Source organism: Oncorhynchus masou, chromosome 8 (genome assembly GCF_036934945.1).
Source record: "Oncorhynchus masou masou isolate Uvic2021 chromosome 8, UVic_Omas_1.1, whole genome shotgun sequence".
NCBI classification, from domain to species: Eukaryota; Metazoa; Chordata; class Actinopteri; order Salmoniformes; family Salmonidae; genus Oncorhynchus; species Oncorhynchus masou.
Window position 1 is genome coordinate 4,852,407 of NC_088219.1, and position 22,558 is coordinate 4,874,964.

At 46.2% G+C, this 22,558-nt stretch overlaps 1 protein-coding gene across 7 annotated transcripts in view; it reads right to left on the reverse strand.

Annotated features, from left to right (window-relative positions):
• Positions 1 to 1,047: 1,047 nt before the first annotated feature.
• synj1 (synaptojanin 1) overlaps positions 1,048 to 22,558 on the reverse strand; it is a 108,636-nt gene continuing 87,125 nt past the window's right edge. For 4 of the 7 annotated variants that reach the window (XM_064971334.1, XM_064971335.1, XM_064971332.1 and 1 more), the window contains 8 exons: positions 21,477 to 21,662; positions 17,885 to 18,007; positions 16,918 to 16,956; positions 12,580 to 12,615; positions 10,145 to 10,182; positions 9,425 to 9,602; positions 8,591 to 9,015; positions 1,048 to 5,409 (listed from right to left, as the gene is read on the reverse strand). In XM_064971334.1, the coding sequence (XP_064827406.1) occupies positions 4,318 to 5,409; positions 8,591 to 9,015; positions 9,425 to 9,602; positions 10,145 to 10,182; positions 12,580 to 12,615; positions 16,918 to 16,956; positions 17,885 to 18,007; positions 21,477 to 21,662 (2,117 nt within the window). In that variant the 3' untranslated portion in view covers positions 1,048 to 4,317. Of the gene's footprint in view, positions 5,410 to 6,421; positions 6,446 to 8,590; positions 9,016 to 9,424; positions 9,603 to 10,144; positions 10,183 to 12,579; positions 12,616 to 16,917; positions 16,957 to 17,884; positions 18,008 to 21,476; positions 21,663 to 22,558 lie in introns of all 7 variants that reach the window. The other 3 variants (XM_064971338.1, XM_064971336.1, XM_064971337.1) reach the window with 3 other exon arrangements.

A 22,558-nucleotide genomic window follows, 5' to 3' on the forward strand; every position in this document is an offset into this window, starting at 1 on the left:
GGGAAAATAACATCATCATCCAACAGTTGTCTTGAGAGGGGAAAAACCTCTCCTCTTCCAGCTAATCACAATATGTTCCTCTCACTAACAAACCATTTACATGTCAGAGCCATTGTTGGAGACACTGGTGTAAAACACTAGAGCAGCGTCGTCCATTTTGGCTCCTGCAGTGCACTCAACCTATACTGAATAAGCAGTGAGGAGTGGAAACTGGGTTCCATTTTGGCTCCTGCAGTGTGTTTTTAAGAGAAAGACCAACGTAGATAGTCGCAGGACAACAACGGAATACGGAGTAGAACACTGACACATCAACAGGAAGTTAACTCTGATTGGCTCAATGACACTAGCATGTAGTGTGAGGAGGATGCATCTGACTATTAGATATCTGCTTTGTACGTTCATTTCCTTTTGTTATTCTTTACCCCTTCTGTTTTCCTTCTTCTTTGTGTAAATCTCCAATGATTTGTTTCTCTCTTAAAAATATGATTTTTTTTGTTGTTGTTGTATGGTTTTTGTATTATAAACATTGAAAGGGGAAGGTGCCTACAAGTCCTTCTGGGGTTATAGGGTGGCCGTTGGTCTCTAAATCTGTGAGGGTACGTGACATATGTTACTGTAGTATTTAAGACCCTCAGGAGAAAAATGCTGACAATACCAACCCCCCCCCCCACACACACTACACACAGAGCAGCACGCACAACCAACCCCCCTCACCCACCCACCCACGACAGACAACAACACACCTCAAACACAGCACAGTACTTTCTCGCCACAGTTTCAATAATAAATAGATTAGAAATAACCTCTTTTGAAATAAAAAATAAGTAGGTAGGTACCATCTCTGCGAGTAAAATTAAGTTCAAAGCAAAATCCAAGCGACACACAACAAAGAAGCAAAACGGGATTGTTGGAGATCAGATATATAGAAGGATCCCAACAGTACAGCAGAACACCACATTCATATTACTATACAGTAGTACAGGTCCAAGCGTTGGATCAAATCAATGAGGAATATATATATATACTGGGATACGTACAGTATGCAGCTACACACACACACACACACACACACACACACACACACACACACACACACACACACACACACACACACACACACACACGAGATACAGAGGAGTAGGAGGAAGCAGGTTTAAGTCCAAGTCATCTGTCAAAACCGTCTCTCCCCTTTTCTCAATCCGTCACGCTCGCCAAAACGTTAATGCTTTTCACGACACCTCTCAAGAGAATCTGGTCGACTTAATATTAAGTCTTAAGTGCATATCTGTTATACCGTGAATACACACGTCTTGGAGACTAGCCTGCTCTCTGAAAATATACAAAAAACACAATGTATACAGGTCGATATGTGGCTAAAGAACATGTTGAGCTTTAGCACAACAGCACAAAACACAGATGCAGATGGCAGGGAAGAGAGAGAGACACAAACCATCATTTGTGATCTCAAGGAGACAACAACAACCTGTACAATGTACATTCATGAAAGATAAAATAGGTGTTGCACTGTACAGATATAGATATTCAGTAACCGTGAGTTCTGGCCCTGCCTGATACAGAGACGCGTGAAGACGTTGTACAACAGGCTAGAAATTCTGTAGAGCAAAGGTGATTTCTGATCAATGCTGAGTGACATGACAGTTGGCCATTTTGGCTCCTGCAGTGCACTCCACGCCATACTGAATAAGCAGTGAGGAATAGAAACTGGGTTCCATTTTGGCTCCTGCAGTGCACTCCACCCTATACTGAATAAGCAGTGAGGAATAGAAACTGGGTTCCATTTTGGCTCCTGCAGTGCACTCCACCCTATACTGAATAAGCAGTGAGGAATAGAAACTGGGTTCCATTTTGGCTCCTGCAGTGCACTCCACCCTATACTGAATAAGCAGTGAGGAATAGAAACTGGGTTCCATTTTGGCTCCTGCAGTGCACTCCACCCTATACTGAATAAGCAGTGAGGAGTAGAAACTGGGTTCCATTTTGGCTCCTGCAGTGCACTCCACCCTATACTGAATAAGCAGTGAGGAATAGAAACTGGGTTCCATTTTGGCTCCTGCAGTGCACTTCACCCTATACTGAATAAGCAGTGAGGAGTAGAAACTGGGTTCCATTTTGGCTCCTGCAGTGCACTCCACCCTATACTGAATAAGCAGTGAGGAGTAGAAACTGGGTTCCATTTTGGCTCCTGCAGTGCACTCCACCCTATACTGAATAAGCAGTGAGGAGTAGAAACTGGGTTCCATTTTGGCTCCTGCAGTGCACTCCACCCTATACTGAATAAGCAGTGAGGAATAGAAACTGGGTTCCATTTTGGCTCCTGCAGTGCACTCCACCCTATACTGAATAAGCAGTGAGGAGTAGAAACTGGGTTCCATTTTGGCTCCTGCAGTGCACTCCACCCTATACTGAATAAGCAGTGAGGAGTAGAAACTGGGTTCCATTTTGGCTCCTGCAGTGCACTCCACCCTATACTGAATAAGCAGTGAGGAATAGAAACTGGGTTCCATTTTGGCTCCTGCAGTGCACTCCACCCTATACTGAATAAGCAGTGAGGAGTAGAAACTGAGTTCCATTTTGGCTCCTGCAGTGCACTCCACCCTATACTGAATAAGCAGTGAGGAGTAGAAACTGGGTTCCATTTTGGCTCCTGCAGTGCACTCCACCCTATACTGAATAAGCAGTGAGGAGTAGAAACTGGGTTCCATTTTGGCTCCTGCAGTGCACTCCACCCTATACTGAATAAGCAGTGAGGAGTAGAAACTGGGTTCCATTTTGGCTCCTGCAGTGCACTCCACCCTATACTGAATAAGCAGTGAGGAGTAGAAACTGGGTTCCATTTTGGCTCCTGCAGTGCACTCCACCCTATACTGAATAAGCAGTGAGGAGTAGAAACTGGGTTTCTGTTTGAATGACAGGGACTAGGCTACTGCTGCTTACATACAGCCTAGTATAACGATGGATGTGACTGTAGCCCTACCGTGTCATAACAGTGAACGTGGCACACCGCTGAGTGTAGGGAATGTGGTCATATCCTAGAACGCTGATCATATGGAATGAGAATCTCGGTGACAAATCTAACTGTATGGCCGTAGGTAGACATGTTCAATATTACACAGGAGCTGACACCATTTGAGCACATAGATAGATATATATATATATTGATATACATTGACATTAACTATATAGACCCAGGGCTGTCCAACCCTGTTCCTGGAGAGAGACCCTCCTGTAGGTTTTAACTCCAACCCTGTTCCTGGAGAGAGACCCTCCTGTAGGTTTTAACTCCAACCCTCATCTAGTGCACCTGATTCTAATAATTAGCTGGTTGAAAATCTGAATCAGGTTGGTTACAACTGGGGTTGGAGTTAAAACCTACAGGATGGTCTCTCTCCAGGAACAGGGTTGGAGTTAAAACCTACAGGAGGGTCTCTCTCCAGGAACAGGGTTGGAGTTAAAACCTACAGGAGGGTCTCTCTCCAGGAACAGGGTTGGAGTTAAAACCTACAGGAGGGTCTCTCTCCAGGAACAGGGTTGGAGTTAAAACCTACAGGAGGGTTTCTCTCCAGGAACAGAGTTGGAGTTAAAACCTACAGGAGGTTTATCTCTCCAGGAACAGAGTTGGACAGCCTTGATATAGACCCAGGAACATGTTTCCTGCCATAACGAAATAAACAAGACCAGGAGAAACATACATATTCACATAATGACATGTGATGTGTTAACAACATCGGCAACAAAGATGTTATGAACAGCAGTGGTACATGAATATTCAGGAGTGGGAGGGGTTTAGTCTAAATGGGGAACAGCAGTGGTATATGAATATTCAGGAGTGGGAGGGGTTTAGTCTAAATGGGATAAATACCTGACTCTTTATACAAACCATACACACATTCACATTTACCATAGATCTACACTCCTCTAGATAGGACACGTTGCCTCTGTGGTGGACCATAGATCTACACTCCTCTAGATAGGACACGTTTCCTCTGTGGTGGACCATAGATCTACACTCCTCTAGATAGGACACGTTGCCTCTGTGGTGGACCATAGATCTACACTCCTCTAGATAGGACACGTTTCCTCTGTGGTGGACCATAGATCTACACTCCTCTAGATAGGACACGTTGCCTCTGTGGTGGACCATAGATCTACACTCCTCTAGATAGGACACGTTTCCTCTGTGGTGGACCATAGATCTACACTCCTCTAGATAGGACACGTTTCCTCTGTGGTGGACCATAGATCTACACTCCTCTAGATAGGACACGTTTCCTCTGTGGTGGACCATACATCTCCGGGTCACTCCTCTCTCTCAGTGAAGTCCTTGGGGAAAGGGAGGTTGTTTGTGGCCCGGGCTGGGAGCGGGGGCTGGCTGTTGCCTGGGACCACCCTGGCTGGGATCGGAGGGGGCCGGGAGAGGAATGTGGAGGTCAAGGTGGTGGAGCCAGTGGCCCAGTGTGGGTCAGAGTCGAAACCAGAGCAGGAGAAGTGAGTCTGGGTGAGAGACGAGGGGGAGGTGGAAGCAGTTGGGACTGCTGGTGGAGCCTTGGCTGGGACAGGGAGGACTGAATCATCATCAAAGGTCACCCACAGCTGGGCCCGAGGGGGAGGAGGGGGCTGGGGGCGGGACGACAGGGGGGTAGGGGTGGAGTTGGGAGGAGACAGGGGGAGGGCAGGGGTGGAGGAGGGAGGAGACAGGGGGAGGGCAGGGGCTGGAAGAAGAGGACGAGAGAGAGGAAGAGCCAGGGGGAGCATAGGGGCAGGGAGAGAGGGAGCAGTCAGGAGAGGGAGCGCTGGAGCAGGGATGAGGGGGGTCATCGATGGGCCAAGCAGGGACATTGTCCGGTGGAGCGATGGAGGGGGTGCAGGTGCCCCTGGCGTCATGTTGGTGGCAAAAGCTGGGAACGGGGCTGCGGTAGGGGCGAGGGGCTGGGTGAAGGCAGACATGGTCCTGTCGAGACCAGGCCTTGAGGCCTTCTGCTGGGCAAGGAAGTCAGGTGTCAGGGAGCGCCTCTGACCCTGCTGCACCAGGGGACCAGTGAAGGGGTTGGTGCTGTTGGGACGGGCTGGGACCGGATCACTCAGGAAGGGGCTGGGAGAGCCCCGCTGCAGGGCCTCCTGGGACCTACTTCGAGATGGGACCGGGGGAGGGGGGAGGAGAGACAGGGTGAGGGAAGTGGGGAGGGTGGAGGAAGAGGAGTCGTCGAAGCCCTGCAGGGTGGACAGAGGGGTGGAGTGGAGGGATGAAGTGAGGGTAGGAGCTGAGTGTAAGGAGGAGTTCCTGGTCAGTGATTGGGTGTTGAGCCAAGAGGCGGAGAGGTCAGAGGTGAGTGTGTCAAAGGGTTCGGGCTTCCATTGTGCTTCTCTTTGGATTCCATTCACCCCATTGATCTAGAGGGGAGAAAATGACACCGGAGTCACCAAATCAGAGCCAAGGTTGGGAAAAAGCTGAGCCAATGGCAGTTTATGTATATTTATGTTTATAGTTTATGTTTATTTATTTTGATGTAATGAGGAAATAAGTAAATGGAATGTAATCGTAGAGATGTTTCAGCAGTAAGAGCTCTTGTTATAACATGCAACAAGTCTACTTTAATAACCTACGACTACGCTGAACTAGCTACTATATTCCACACAAAGTACTAGTGTACCTAACCAGTAAAGGACAGACCAGGTGACCGTTGGCTGCATTACCATTGGATGAGACATTATATATAAAACACGATACATCAGGAAGTCATTCCATATCAACACAGGAAGTGGTCCATTTCAACGTGTTGATCAAAGCAGGAGCACATATATGTAAAGGAACGTCGATGCGTTGAAGGAAGGTCAACACAAATTCGGGGGTAGATTACCAGGCTAGACGTGGCCGACATGCATTGATTGAACTGGACGAGACAAAACATCCCGTTATTTTTAAGATCAGATGTGTGGATTGTCATGCTGGCCACGTAAAAAAAACAAAAACAACAACAACAGTTTAAACAACAACAACAACCCTTTTTACCAGTTGATGAACATAAAAACCACTGTTATTAGACTTGTGATGGGCTAGGAGACACGATCAAATAAACACCTACAGATGGATCAAGGCAGAAATCAACTAAAACATGAAGCAGGTGACTAATGTATGGGAGTAAGGAGACTCAAATCACACCCTATTCCCTAGTTAGTACACTACTTTAGACAAGAGATAAAGGCCCAAAGTAGAGTACTATCTAGGGATAAAGGTCCAAAGTAGTGTACTAAGTATTAGGGTCCAAAGTAGTGTACCATCTAGGGATTAGGGTGTGATTTGAGACTTGGGTCCTTGGTCATACACTGGACTAGAGGACTCAGTGACAGAGGTGCTATGGAGAGAAACAAGGAGTAGTTTAATATAGAGGAGGCAATGGTATACCTGTCACCCAGAGGGCTGCTCCGGCTTGGAGAGAGAGGGAGAGAGGGGGAGAGAGAGATGGAGAGAGAAGAACACTTACACACCTATATAACTGTAGCAAAGCTGTGTAAGGGACAGAGCAAGGAGAGAATGAGAGAAAGTCAGAGAGAGAAAGACAGAGAAAGATAAAGACAGAGAGATAAAGACAGAGAGAAAGAAAGAGATACAGACAGAGATAAAGACAGACAGAGAAAGACAGAGAGAGAGAGAGACAGACAGAGAGAGAGACAGACAGAGAGAGAGACAGACAGAGAGAGAGACAGACAGACAGAGAGACAGAGAGAGAGAGAAAGACACAGAGAGAGAAAGACACAGAGAGAGAAAGACACAGAGAGAGAAAGACAGAGAGAGAGAAAGACACAGAGAGAGAAAGACACAGAGATAGAAAGACACAGAGAGAGAAAGACACAGAGATAAGAGTAGCCAATTGTTTTGTGCATGTACCATCTACTTGTTACTTCCCTCATCTCATGTGTTCCTGTAACATTATACCATGACATACAGTAGCTAACAAACTAGACATCTCCTTTATCCACATTTTATTGTGTTACAAAGTGGGATTAAAAGAGATTAAATTGTCATTATTTTGTCAACGATGTAAACAAAATATTCTCAATGTCAAATTGGAAGATTTTGTATTTATTTTGTTATGAATATATATTTGTCCTTTTTGTTTTAGGTTATTGTCCTACTACATTAAAGGAAGCAGTTCCTAGAATCTGCATAAGGGTTTGAATTTAGGCCAAAAAGTGTCCTCCTTTGCCGTGCTTTTCTTGTTGCAGTATTACTTTACTGCCTTGTTGAATGTTTAGGAATCTTTGCATTCTTCTTTTCACTCTGTCATTATTGTGGAGTCACTACACTGTTGTTGATCCCTCCTCAGTTTTCTACCATCACAGCCATTAAACTCTGGAGCTGTTTTAAATTTACCAATGGCCTCATGGTAACATCCCTAAGCAGTTTCCTTCCTCTCCGGCAGCTCAGTTCAGAAGGACGACTCTATCTGTGATGCGTCTGGGTGGTTTTAATACGTCATCATTATTAACTTGACCATGTTTAAAGAGATATTCAACGTCTGATTTGTTATTGTTACCCATCCACCAATCACTGAGACTTTCAAACAGCTCTCTGGTATTTGTAGTTTTAATCTGTGCTTGAAATTCAATACATGACTGAGGGACCTTACAGATGTTGAACGTTTGGGGGACGGGGTGAAGAGGCAGTCAATTAAACCATCATGTCAACACCTATTTATCCACACACAGTGAGTCCATATAGCTCATTATGTCATTTGTTAAGCCGAGTTTTACTTATGAACTAATCAAGGCCTTTAACAAAGGAGCTGAATATTTATGCAACCACTAGATTGGAGTCATTACATTCTAATTTAAAGGTGCAATATGTAGAAATGTGCTAATATCCGTTTGCGACAAAACAAGTTATGTATAGTGTAGAGAATCATTGTGTCATCTAAACCGCTGTGAAATATCTTTCCAAAAGCCAAAAAATATTATAATTTTTAGCTGTTTGTAGCTGGGGTACAAAACAGTAAGTAAAAAAACGCAAAAACAAAACTTAAGAACGGGAAGCAGAGAAATTGCGCACGTACAACGGAGTTTTCCCTATAGCCTGGTTCCTCTCCAGGTTTCTTCCGAGGTTTTGGCCTTTCTAGGTAGTTTTTCCTAGCCACCGTGCTTCTACACCTGCATTGCTTGCTGTTTTGGGGGTTTTAGGCTGGGTTACTGTACAGCACTTTGAGATATCAGCTGATGTAAGAAGGGCTATATAAATACATTTGATTTGATCTACATTTAAGTCACAACCACATACAAACAAACAGTCTTTTCTTTGAACTTTTTCAAGCCACTGTAGAACAGATCTACCACTTCTTAGACTGGTTTTCAATGAGAATGACAGATCTATTACTCACATTTCTATGTGATTTTTTCGGATCTCCCAAAAAGTGACATATTGCAGTGTTGGTTGGTATTAACCTCTATGTTGTCATGGTAACTGTATACAGAGTGTTGGTATTAACCACTATGTTGTCATGGTAACTGTATACATAGTGTTGGTGTTAACCAATATGTTGTCATGGTAACTGTATACAGCGTGTTGGTTGGTACTAACCTGGGTTGCAGGGGCATTCTCTGTAGTGGTGGTCTCAGGGGGCAGGACATGAGAGGAACGGGAGCGGGGAGGGGGCTTGGGGGAGGACAGCCCCTGGGGGGCCACAGCCCCGGTAGCCCCTAGCCCTGCTCCGGCCTGTGTGGGCAGCATTGGAGCAGCCATTTGGGGCTGCATGGGAGCCTGCATGGTTGGCTGCATTGGGGCAGCCATGGTTGGTTGCATGGTTGGCTGCATTGGGGCAGCCATGGTTGGTTGCATGGTTGGCTGCATTGGGGCAGCCATGGTTGGTTGCATGGTTGGTTGCATGGTTGGTTGCATGGGTGGCTGCATGGGAGGCTGGGCTGGAGAGGCAGACTGGGGCTGCATTGTTGGCTGCATCGGGGAGGGGACATGTCTCACTGGAGGGGGTCCGGAAGGAGGGGGGCCTGCAAGACAATGTTACAGAAGACTTAGACAGAGAGACAGTCTTCACATTCTTCATAAAGAATGAATAGCTATATCTAATAGTCCAAGAATTTACCGATCCCAGATTACCCCTTTAAACACTCATGAGTTTACAGCAGCGTCTCCCAATTTGGATTTCCTGGTTAACTTCTGGGAACAGCATGGGGGAGTACATATTTTTGTTGTTGTTGCCCTAAACAGCTGATTTAAATAATCAAATGTTGATGGCGAGTTGATGAGGGTCCCCAGGACCGAGTTTGCGGGAACGCTAGTTTACAGTGTGACATCTGGACTTCTCAAATCACAGTCTAGGAAGATTTAAAATAAAAAACAAATACTATTTGAAGCCAGGTGTGGTTGATAGTGTGAGGGCTCCAGGCTGCGTCTCACCAAGGGGCAGGTCGGTGGGTTTAGGCTGGGCGTCAGGGCCAGGTCTGGGAGCGCCAGGGTGAGTGTCTGGGGTGGGTCGTGGAGCCCCCGGTGCCTCTGGGGTGGGTCTGGGAGCACCTGGGTGGGCAGGACGCGCCTGGGGGGTCACACTGATCACCCCAGCCCTCTGAGGCATGTTCTGGAGGGAGAGAGAGAAGGAAGAGAGAAGAGAGACAGAAAGAGGAGACAGAGAGAGAGAGAAAAGAGAGAGTTACAGAGAGAGAGAGAAAAGAGAGAGAGAAAAGAGAGACAGAGAGAGACAGAGAGACAGAGAGAGAGAGACACAGAGAGAGACACAGAGAGAGAGAGACACAGAGAGAGAGACACAGAGAGAGAGAGACACAGAAGGAAGAGAGAGAGAGAGAAGGAAAAGAGAGAGAGAAGGAAGAGAGAGAGAGAAGGAAGAGAGAGAGAGAAGGAAGAGAGTGAAAGACGGGGAGAAAAGAGAGAGAGACAGAGAGAGAGAGAAGAGAGAGAAGAGAGAGAAGAGAGAGAGACAGAGAGAGAGACAGAGAGAGAGAGAGAGAGAGAGAGAGAGAGAGAGAGATATTGGGAGAGAAAGACCGGTAGGGAGAGAAAGACCGGTAGAGACAGAAAGAGAAGTTCACAGTCCATCAAAACGTAGTATCTTCAGAGCGTATTCAATCTGCTTGGACAGACGTATTGATCTTTAACACTCACCGGTCTGGGCAGGCCTCCAGGACCTGATTGGACACGACCTGGAACAGAGACATATGATTGACAACCAGAACAACCAATGGCTGAAGGTGTCCATTCACTGTTGTTTCATCACAAATGGTAAAATGCCCACTATTGGATTTCTGTCAATGACATGACTGAAGCAGTATGCAGGGAACATTTGATGTTTTTTTTACATGTTTTCGACATGTTATTTTACAACTTTTTTTTTTTAATTGTAATTTTTTGTGTGACTGTGTGTACTTGCTGATGATTTACAAACCAAATTTCCCCTTGGGGATTAAACACTTATTTCTTATCTTAAGCTATGATAAGGACTGGTCATTCACTAGCAACATGTGTGGAGATAATGTGTAAATCATTTACCTATCTTCTGTCTGTAAACCTCTGGTGTCAGCACCACTTCCCCATGTATGTAATCATTAGCCAAACAGTTGCAAAACATTGCCGTTGCAACTTTAAAAACAAGAGTTTCTATTGGACCAAAAAAATATACCTTCCTTGTTCAGTTCGCTTTTGTTAAGAAATGTTTTAAACAAGAGTTTCTATTGGACCAAAAAAATATACCTTTCTTGTTCAGTTCACTTTTGTTAAGAAATGTTTTAAACAAGAGGTTCTATTGGACAAATAAATATACCTTCCTTGGTCAGTTCGCTTTTGTTTTAAGAAACGTTTTTGCAACAGAATCGGTACAATGAATACACCCCAGGTCAAATTCCTGGTCCCTGTAAATGAAACTCTGTAAACAACGGGGATTCTGATTCGCTAACCAAACAACAAGACCCATCTGGAGCTGATGTTTCAACAAAGAGATACAACAGAGACATTCTCAAATCTGGACCTCGAAGCCAGTTCCACTGCTTTTCTTTTCTTTATTATTTTTTTATATAAATTCTTTCCCCCTCTAAAATCAGGGTCCAATTTTAGACCTGGGACATCAGGAGAGGGTATAATTAATTATTAGGTATAACAGAAAAGCAGCAGCTGTCCTGCCTTCGTAGTGTAGAGTTGAATATCTTTGTTCTAGAACAAAGATAATATAGAAGGGACTTCCTGGATGCTTCTATAGGAGACGCCCAGTGCTTGATTTGGACTTAAATAGGTGCCGATACTCATTTTGAATGACAGTACTGTTTATATTCAGGTGCAGGAATTACACAATACATTTGGAGGTAATATTCTATGAGCTGTGTAAGAATTAGAGCAGTAGAAACATTGAGGTGCTGGTTAGGCAGCTCCGGTGACCTCCGGTGACCTCCTGCCCAAGTCAAGCACTGGCGATGCCATGATCACATGGGTAGCCCATTCATACATTATTTACCTTCACTGCCCCTTCTGGCCATCGCTGGCCACGAGATGTCAAGACAAGTGAAACATTACATTGAATTTTAGTAATTTAAAAGACACTCTTATCCAGAGAGACTTACAGTCATAGTCAGTACATTCATCTCCAGATAGCTAGGTGGACCAGTCATAGTCAGTGCATTCATCTCCAGATAGCTAGGTGGACCAGTCATAGTCAGAACATTCATCTCCAGATAGCTAGGTGGACCAGTCATAGTCAGTACATTCATCTCCAGATAGCTAGGTGGACCAGTCATAGTCAGTACATTCAACTCCAGATAGCTAGGTGGACCAGTCATAGTCAGTACATTCATCTCCAGATAGCTAGGTGGACCAGTCATAGTCAGTACATTCATCTCCAGATAGCTAGGTGGACCAGTCATAGTCAGTACATTCATCTCCAGATAGCTAGGTGGACCAGTCATAGTCAGTACATTCATCTGCAGATAGCTAGGTGGACCAGTCATAGTCAGTACATTCATCTCCAGATAGCTAGGTGGACCAGTCATAGTCAGTACATTCATCTCCAGATAGCTAGGTGGACCAGTCATAGTCAGTACATTCATCTCCAGATAGCTAGGTGGACCAGTCATAGTCAGTACATTCATCTCCAGATAGCTAGGTGGACCAGTCATAGTCAGTACATTCATCTCCAGATAGCTAGGTGGACCAGTCATAGTCAGTACATTCATCTCCAGATAGCTAGGTGGACCAGTCATAGTCAGTACATTCATCTTCAGATAGCAGATAACTATTATATAGCCATGCTATAAGGCAGTGTTTCTGTTACCACTCTGTTACCACTATTATATAGGCATGGCAAAAAACTAAATGTGCCCCCTCCTCGGGGTCCCCAGGACCAGCCCCCCTCCTCGGGGTCCCCAGGACCAGCCCCCCTCCTCGGGGTCCCCAGGACCAGCCCCCTCCTCGGGGTCCCCAGGACCAGCCCCCCTCCTCGGGGTCCCCAGGACCAGCCCCCCTCCTCGGGGTCCCCAGGACCAGCCCCTCTCCTCGGGGTCCCCAGGACCCCTTGAGAAAGTAGGTGTTGTTATAACAGTCTCATCACTACTCACCTGAGGCAGGTCTAGCGAGCGCAGGGCTTTTTTGTCCTTCGCCGGCAGAAGCAGCACAAAGGAAACCAGACTTTAACATTAGGTTACTCTTCATTTCAAACCACTGTGTGTTACCTACCCACCGTTTCACCCTATCGTTTCAACCCACCGTTTCAACCTACCGTTTCACCCTACCGTTTCAACCTATAGTCACACCCTACCGTTACACCCTACCGTTACACCCTACCGTTACACCCTACCATTTCACCCTACCGTTTCACCCTTGTGTCAGTGGCCAAACTGCAACACATTCTTCACTTCAGATACACCCATCTCAACCACTACTACACAAACACAAGGTATTTTAAATGGGCTGCATCCTCAACACATACGTCGAGTCCCTATTTTCATATCAAAAGTAGAGCGCTTTATAGGGAAGAGGGAGCCATATGGGCCACAGATGTATAGCCCAGCCCAGGGGTGTTCAAACCTCTCCTCAGGGGTGTTCAAACCTCTCCCTCAGGGGTGTTCAAACCTCTCCTCGGGGGTGTTCAAACCTCTCCCTCAGGGGTGTTCAAACCTCTCCTCGGGGGTGTTCAAACCTCTCCTCGGGGGTGTTCAAACCTCTCCTCGGGGGTGTTCAAACCTCTCCTCGGGGGTGTTCAAACCTCTCCTCGGGGGTGTTCAAACCTCTCCTCGGGGGTGTTCAAACCTCTCCTCGGGGGTGTTCAAACCTCTCCTCGGGGGTGTTCAAACCTCTCCTCGGGGTGTTCAAACCTCTCCTCGGGGGTGTTCAAACCTCTCCTCGGGGGTGTTCAAACCTCTCCTCGGGGGTGTTCAAACCTCTCCTCGGGGGTGTTCAAACCTCTCCTCGGGGGTGTTCAAACCTCTCCTCGGGGGTGTTCAAACCTCTCCTCAGGGACCCTCAGCCGTTCCATGTATCTGACCTATTCCAGAACAGGCCCCCCTGATTCAACTTGTCAACTCATCCTCCTCAACCCCATGACTAGATGAATCAGGGTGAACAACATCCTTAACCCCATGACGAGATGAATCAGAGTGAACAACATCCTCAACCCCATGACTAGATGAATCAGAGTGAACAACATCCTTAACCCCATGACTAGATGAATCAGGGTGAACAGCAACAATTGTAAAACGTCTTGTAACCCCCCCCCCCCTTATTAAAACCACTGGCCTCGTCTCAGGTTACATCCTACTATCAAAAAGTAAAAACGGTTATAAGGGACCAGTCCTGGTTGATTCTAGAAGAGATTCTCTGATCACAATACAACGCTACTTCACCAAAACACGAGCTAATTCTACAATAGGCTGAATCACAAATTCACTATACCTCAATAAGGAACGACACTGAAGACTAGCCTATACCCAAACACTAACACATACAATTCTACCCTCAAGAGTAACCAGACACAAGGGTATTTCTGCTATAATTCTATTGGACAATCATAGAGTTGAGATAGAGGACTCACTTGCCACAAAGTCTGTTTTAACATGGGGGGGATGGGCAGTGCCATTCATAGAAATATAACATTTCTACGTTGCCATTGAGGACTGCCAACATCTCAGTTGTCTGGATGGACACAGGGGACATTGTGGCAAAGATGTGCCATTTATCCAAACTCTTTGTGTAGAAACCGTGATCACATGACGTGAGTAACCCATCGAGATCTGTTACCTTCGCTGCCCCTCCTGGCCAGAGCAGGGCTTAGTGTATTTTCTCCAGAATATTCTCCAAAGTCTTAAGAGTGGGAGGAACGTAAAACACAGAATGAAGGACAAGACAGAACTACAATACAACACAACACTGTGATGATGATGAGGCAGGGGCTAACTGATGAGGCTGGGCTAACTGATGATGAGGCAGGGGCTAACTGATGAGGCTAACTGATGATGAGGCAGGGGCTAACTGATGATGAGGCAGGGGCTAACTGATGATGAGGCTGGGGCTAACTGATGATGAGGCTAACTGATGATGAGGCTGGGGCTAACTGATGATGAGGCAGGGGCTAACTGATGATGAGGCTAACTGATGATGAGGCTGGGGCTAACTGATGATGAGGCTGGGCCTAACTGATGATGAGGCTAACTGATGATGAGGCAGGGGCTAACTGATGATGAGGCAGGGGCTAACTGATGATGAGGCTGGGCTAACTGATGATGAGGCTGGGCTAACTGATGATGAGGCTGGGGCTAACTGATGATGAGGCTGGGGCTAACTGATGATGAGGCTGGGGCTAACTGATGATGAGGCTGGGGCTAACTGATGATGTGCCTGGGGCTAACTGATGATGAGGCTGGGGCTAACTGATGATGAGGCTGGGCTAACTGATGATGAGGCTGGGCTAACTGATGATGAGGCTGGGCTAACTGATGATGAGGCAGGGGCTAACTGATGAGGCTAACTGATGATGAGGCTGGGCTAACTGATGATGAGGCTGGGGCTAACTGATGAGGCTAACTGATGATGAGGCTGGGCTAACTGATGATGAGGCAGGGGCTAACTGATGAGGCTGGGGCTAACTGATGATGAGGCTGGGGCTAACTGATGATGAGGCTGGGGCTAACTGATGATGAGGCTGGGCTAACTGATGGGGCTAACTGATGATGAGGCAGGGCTTAACTGAAGATGCGGATAGGCTAATTGATGATGAGGCTAACTGATGTGGCTAAGAGGCTAGGCTAACTGATGAAGAGGCTAAGTGATGAAGAAAATGACTGAAGTCATTGTTGATTTGTGTGCAGGAATAAATCTTGGGGAGGAGCAGCAATATTCTGTGCCAGGCCTTTTATTCCTGTGTAACTGTGCTTCCTGTATAACTGTGCTTCCTGTATAACTGTGCTTCCTGTGTAACTGTGCTTCCTGTGTAACTGTGCTTCCTGTGTAACTGTGCTTCCTGTGTAACTGTGCTTCCTGTATAACTGTGCTTCCTGTGTAACTGTGCTTCCTGTGTAACTGTGCTTCCTGTGTAACTGTGCTTCCTGTGTAACTGTGCTTCCTGTATAACTGTGCTTCCTGTATAACTGTGCTTCCTGTGTAACTGTGCTTCCTGTGTAACTGTGCTTCCTGTGTAACTGTGCTTCCTGTGTAACTGTGCTTCCTGTGTAACTGTGCTTCCTGTGTAACTGTGCTTCCTGTATAACTGTGCTTCCTGTATAACTGTGCTTCCTGTGTAACTGTGCTTCCTGTGTAACTGTGCTTCCTGTGTAACTGTGCTTCCTGTATAACTGTGCTTCCTGTGTAACTGTGCTTCCTGTGTAACTGTGCTTCCTGTGTTACTGTGCTTCCTGTGTTACTGTGCTTCCTGTATAACTGTGCTTCCTGTATAACTGTGCTTCCTGTGTAACTGTGCTTCCTGTGTAACTGTGCTTCCTGTGTTACTGTGCTTCCTGTGTTACTGTGCTTCCTGTATAACTGTGCTTCCTGTGTAACTGTGCTTCCTGTGTAACTGTGCTTCCTGTGTAACTGTGCTTCCTGTATAACTGTGCTTCCTGTGTAACTGTGCTTCCTGTATAACTGTGCTTCCTGTGTAACTGTGCTTCCTGTGTAACTGTGCTTCCTGTGTTACTGTGCTTCCTGTATAACTGTGCTTCCTGTATAACTGTGCTTCCTGTGTAACTGTGCTTCCTGTGTAACTGTGCTTCCTGTGTTACTGTGCTTCCTGTATAACTGTGCTTCCTGTGTAACTGTGCTTCCTGTGTAACTGTGCTTCCTGTGTAACTGTGCTTCCTGTGTAACTGTGCTTCCTGTATAACTGTGCTTCCTGTGTAACTGTGCTTCCTGTATAACTGTGCTTCCTGTGTAACTGTGCTTCCTGTGTAACTGTGCTTCCTGTGTAACTGTGCTTCCTGTGTAACTGTGCTTCCTGTGTAACTGTGCTTCCTGTGTAACTGTGCTTCCTGTATAACTGTGCTTCCTGTGTAACTGTGCTTCCTGTATAACTGGTGTTAACCACCTTAAAAGGTTTCCTAATTCCACACTGAAATCAAACCCAGTTTCCAAGGGCTGGTTTCCTGGACAGATACATATTAAGATTATCCACTGAACGTGCTTCTGAGTCCGAGACTAGGATTGATCTGTGTCCGGGAAACCGGCCCCTAGACTTTTACCATACCGGAGAGCATGAAAATGAGTTGCATTTAACAAACAAAACCAATCAACAAATCTCCACACCATCTGCGTGAATAAGCCACGTAAACCACCATACACAAACACCGCAAACTGGTCTGTCACCACAGTAACAGCTACAGGTCTACTACAATAAAGCCACCATACAGTAGTAACACAGCAGGGGGTGACATCACAACATCGATCAGTCTGGCACAAGGCCATTTTACCTCCCACGTCTCTTCTCCCGGGCATGGGGCTTAGGCCTCCTTCAAGCAGGAAGGAAGGGGCGACATTACAGTGTTTAACGCCTACCCTTCATCAATTACAGCGACTTAAGTGTTTCTTTTCCCAAGACGGGTATGAACGTTGTTAGGGACGTTGTTATGGACGTTGTTAGGGACGTTGTTAGGGACGTGGTTAGGGACGTGGTTAGGGACGTTGTTAGGGACGTTGTTAGGGACGTTGGTATGGACGTTGTTAGGGACGTTGGTATGGACGTTGTTAGGGACGTTGTTATGGACGTTGTTAGGGACGTTGGTATGGACGTTGTTAGGGACGTTGGTATGGACGTTGTTAGGGACGTTGTTAGGGACGTTGTTAGGGACGTTGTTAGGGACGTTGGTATGGACGTTGTTAGGGACGTTGGTATGGACGTTGTTAGGGACGTTGTTATGGACGTTGTTATGGACGTTGTTAGGGACGTTGGTATGGACGTTGTTAGGGACGTTGGTATGGACGTTGGTATGCACGTTGTTATGGACGTTGGTGAGTCGCTCTGGATAAGAGCGTCTGCTAAATGACTTAAATGTAAATGTAATGTAAATGTATGGACGTTGGTATGGACGTTGTTAGGGACGTTGGTATGGACGTTGGTATGGACGTTGGTATGGACGTTGTTAGGGACGTTGTTAGGGACGTTGTTAGGGACGTTGTTATGGACGATGTTAGGGTCTCATTGTTCATTCTAGACGTCTAATATGTAACTATGTGGTTTCCCCACCAGTCAACTGAACATGGAAACAGAAACACATTTCACCCGAAAGAAATATATCATATTCAGCCATCTGATTCATCATAAACCTCAAAATGGTCAAAATATATAATATATATATTTATATTTCATTGGGGATGAACAAAGTAGTAGGAGAACAACGTCAACGTGGTGTGAAGGGGTATAATCGAGACAGCCAATACCTGATGGAGGAGGAGGGCGTTGAGGAGGAGCTGGTCGGGCTGGCGGGGCGTTGGGGCGAGGAGGAGGGGGGCGTTTAGGCTCCAGGGCCTGAGGAGCACCAGGCTGGAAGTCCACTGGAGTCCCTGGGAAAGAGACAGAGAGACACAGAGAGAGAGCGAGAGACAGAGAGAGAGCGAGAGACAGAGAGAGCGAGAGACAGAGAGAGCGAGAGACAGAGAGACACAGAGAGAGAGCGAGAGACAAAGAGAGCGAGAGACAGAGAGCGAGAGACAGAGAGAGCGAGAGACAGAGAGAGCGAGAGACAGAGAGAGCGAGAGACAGAGAGAGCGAGAGACAGAGAGAGCGAGAGAGCGAGAGACAGAGAGAGCGAGAGACAGAGAGAGCGAGAGACAGAGAGAGCGAGAGACAGAGAGAGCGAGAGACAGAGAGAGCGAGAGACAGAGAGAGCGAGAGACAGAGAGAGCGAGAGACAGAGAGAGCGAGAGACAGAGAGCGCGAGAGACAGCGAGCGCGAGAGACAGAGAGAGCGAGAGACAGAGAGAGCGAGAGACAGAGAGAGCGAGAGACAGAGAGAGCGAGAGACAGAGAGAGCGAGAGACAGAGAGAGCGAGAGACAGAGAGAGCGAGAGACAGAGAGAGCGAGAGACAGAGAGAGCGAGAGACAGAGAGACACAGAGAGAGAGCGAGAGACAAAGAGAGCGAGAGACAGAGAGAGCGAGAGACAGAGAGAGCGAGAGACAGAGAGAGCGAGAGACAGAGAGAGCGAGAGACAGAGAGAGCGAGAGACAGAGAGAGCGAGAGACAGAGAGAGCGAGAGACAGAGAGCACAATCAATGTTATGCACCAGTGTCTCTCATTCCTCGTCCTGCATTACACATTTCATTTTTACCAGACTGGAATTTATAATATTTTTTTCCCCAAATGTATTTCACAAACACACAGCAACTGGGACACAAACTATTAAGCTGGTTTGAGGTTGTGTGTGAATTTGCATAGTTCAGAAGTGGCATAAGAGTCCGGGAGTGTTGGTCTCATCAGTAGATCTGAGGAACTGAACACATTCACTGGGGGGTAGATAAAGACACTGCTAACTAAACACCAAACCAGCAGACAGGCACGAAGACAGCTACCGATACACGGGAACCTGTGTTTAACCTGCTGGGTCAACGCTAGTTCTCCTGCTGGGGGAGGGACTTAACACTGTTTTACCTGCTGGGGGAGGGACTTAACACTGTTTTACCTGCTGGGGGAGGGACTTAACACTGTTTAACCTGCTGGGGGAGGGACTTAACACTGTTTAACCTGCTGGGGGAGGGACTTAACACTGTTTAACCTGCTGGGGGAGGGACATAACACTGTTTTACCTGCTGGGGGAGGGATTTAACACTGTTTTACCTGCTGGGGGAGGGATTTAACACTGTTTTACCTGCTGGGGGAGGGACTTAACACTGTTTAACCTGCTGGGGGAGGGACATAACACTGTTTTACCTGCTGGGGGAGGGATTTAACACTGTTTTACCTGCTGGGGGAGGGACTTAACACTGTTTTACCTACTGGGGGAGGGACATAACACTGTTTTACCTGCTGGGGGAGGGACTTAACTGTTTTACCTGCTGGGGGAGGGACTTAACACTGTTTTACCTGCTGGGGGAGGGATTTAACACTGTTTTACCTGCTGGGGGAGGGACTTAACACTGTTTTACCTGCTGGGGGAGGGACATAACACTGTTTTACCTGCTGGGGGAGGGATTTAACACTGTTTTACCTGCTGGGGGAGGGACTTAACACTGTTTTACCTGCTGGGGGAGGGATCTAACACTGTTTTACCTGCTGGGGGAGGGACTTAACACTGTTTTACCTGCTGGGGGAGGGATTTAACACTGTTTTACCTGCTGGGGGAGGGATCTAACACTGTTTTACCTGCTGGGGGAGGGATTTAACACTGTTTTACCTGCTGGGGGAGGGATCTAACACTGTTTTACCTGCTGGGGGAGGGACTTAACACTGTTTTACCTGCTGGGGGAGGGACTTAACACTGTTTTACCTGCTGGGGGAGGGACTTAACACTGTTTTACCTGCTGGGGGAGGGACTTAACACTGTTTTACCTGCTAGGTCAACGCTACTTCTCCTGCTGGGGGAGGGACTTAACACTGTTTTACCTGCTGGGGGAGGGACTTAACACTGTTTTACCTGCTGGGGGAGGGATTTAACACTGTTTTACCTGCTGGGGGAGGGACTTAACACTGTTTTACCTGCTGGGGGAGGGACTTAACTGTTTTACCTGCTAGGTCAACGCTACTTCTCCTGCTGGGGGAGGGATTTAACACTGTTTTACCTGCTAGGGGAGGGACTTAACACTGTATTATCTGCTAGGGGAGGGACTTAACACTGTTTTACCTGCGAGGTCAACGCTACTTCTCCTGCTGGGGGAGGGACTTAACACTGTTTTACCTGCGAGGTCAACGCTACTTCTCCTGCTGAGGGAGGGACTTAACACTCCTGAAAGAGCACAATGACAATGTTCATTTATATCAGTGAACCTTATATATATATATATATCCTTATTATTATTATATCCTATATACCCTTCTATATATATATGCCCTTCTATCTATCTATATATATATGCCCTTCTATCTATCTATATATATATGCCCTTCTATCTATCTATATATATATGCCCTTCTATCTATATATATATATATATATGCCCTTCTATCTATATATATATATATGCCCTTCTATCTATATATATATATATGCCCTTCCATCTATCTATCTATATATATGCCCTTCCATCTATCTATCTATATATATATGCCCTTCTATCTATCTATATATATATATGCCCTTCTATCTATCTATCTATATATATATATACCCTTCTATCTATATATGCCCTTCTATCTATCTATATATATATATATATGCCCTTCTATCTATCTATCTATATATATATATATATATATATATATATATATATATATATATATATATGCCCTTCTATCTATCTATATATATATGCCCTTCCATCTATCTATATATATATATATATGCCCTTCTATCTATCTATATATATATATATACCCTTCTATCTATCTATATATATATATGCCCTTCTATCTATCTATATATATATATATATGCCCTTCTATCTATCTATCTATCTATCTATCTATCTATCTATCTATATATATATATATATGCCCTTCTATCTATCTATCCATCTATCTATCTATCTATATATATATACCCTTCTATATCTATATATATATCTATATCTATATATATATATATATCTATATATATATATATATCTATATATATATATATCTATATATATATATATCTATATATCTATATCTATATATAGATATATATATAGATATATAGATACATATATATATATACACACTTCTATATATACACCCTTCTATATATATATATACCCTTCTATATATATATATACCCTTCTATATATACACCCTTACACGTGTGTGTGTGTGTGTGTGTGTGTATAATGGTACCTTGCTAGGGTCTGGCAGTGAGTGTGTACATTGCAGTGTTCCGGTGTGTGTGTGTGTGTGTACCTTGCGGTGGTCCAGCAGAGCGTGGGGCAGATCGGCTGGGTCTGCTGGGGGCAGCAGGTTCTCCGTGGGTGGGGGAGTGAGAGGGGCTGCCCCGCGGGGAAGGGGAGGGGGAGGAGAGGGGCCCGGGCCCTGCGCCGGGCTGAAGGTGTTGGGGGAGAATATCCTCCAACTCCTCATCCACATCGCCTGGTGGAAAGACACACACACACACGGATCTACCAAGACAGAAAGCCTCGCGAGGAAAAGCCCATTGACTAGAGGTGGACTGTCACGGTAGGCAGTTCCTCGGCATAGCGCCCTCTCTTTACTAACTATACAGCTTGGAAGAAGACAATATGGACGACGGATTTAACCATAGTCATCCTCTCCCACATCAGCCTTCTTAAACCCCCCTCCCTTACCCTCCATATCGTAGTCATCCTCTCCCCTCCCTTACCCTCCACATCGTAGTCATCCTCTCCCCTCCCTTACCCTCCATATCGTAGTCATCCTCTCCCCTCCCTTACCCTCCACATCGTAGTCATCCTCTCCCCTCCCTTACCCTCCACATCGTAGTCATCCTCTCCCCTCCCTTACCCTCCATATCGTTGTCATCCTCTCCCCTCCCTTACCCTCCATATCGTTGTCATCCTCTCCCCTCCCTTACCCTCCACATCGTAGTCATCCTCTCCCACATCAGCCTTCTTAAACCCCCCTCCCTTACCCTCCATATCGTAGTCATCCTCTCCCCTCCCTTACCCTCCATATCGTTGTCATCCTCTCCCCTCCCTTACCCTCCATATCGTAGTCATCCTCTCCCACATCAGCCTTCTTAAACCCCCTCCCTTACCCTCCATATCGTAGTCATCCTCTCGCCTCCCTTACCCTCCATATCGTAGTCATCCTCTCCCCTCCCTTACCCTCCATATCGTAGTCATCCTCTCCCCTCCCTTACCCTCCATATCGTAGTCATCCTCTCCCCTCCCTTACCCTCCACATCGTAGTCATCCTCTCCCCTCCCTTACCCTCCACATCGTAGTCATCCTCTCCCACATCAGCCTTCTTAAACCCCCCTCCCTTACCCTCCATATCGTAGTCATCCT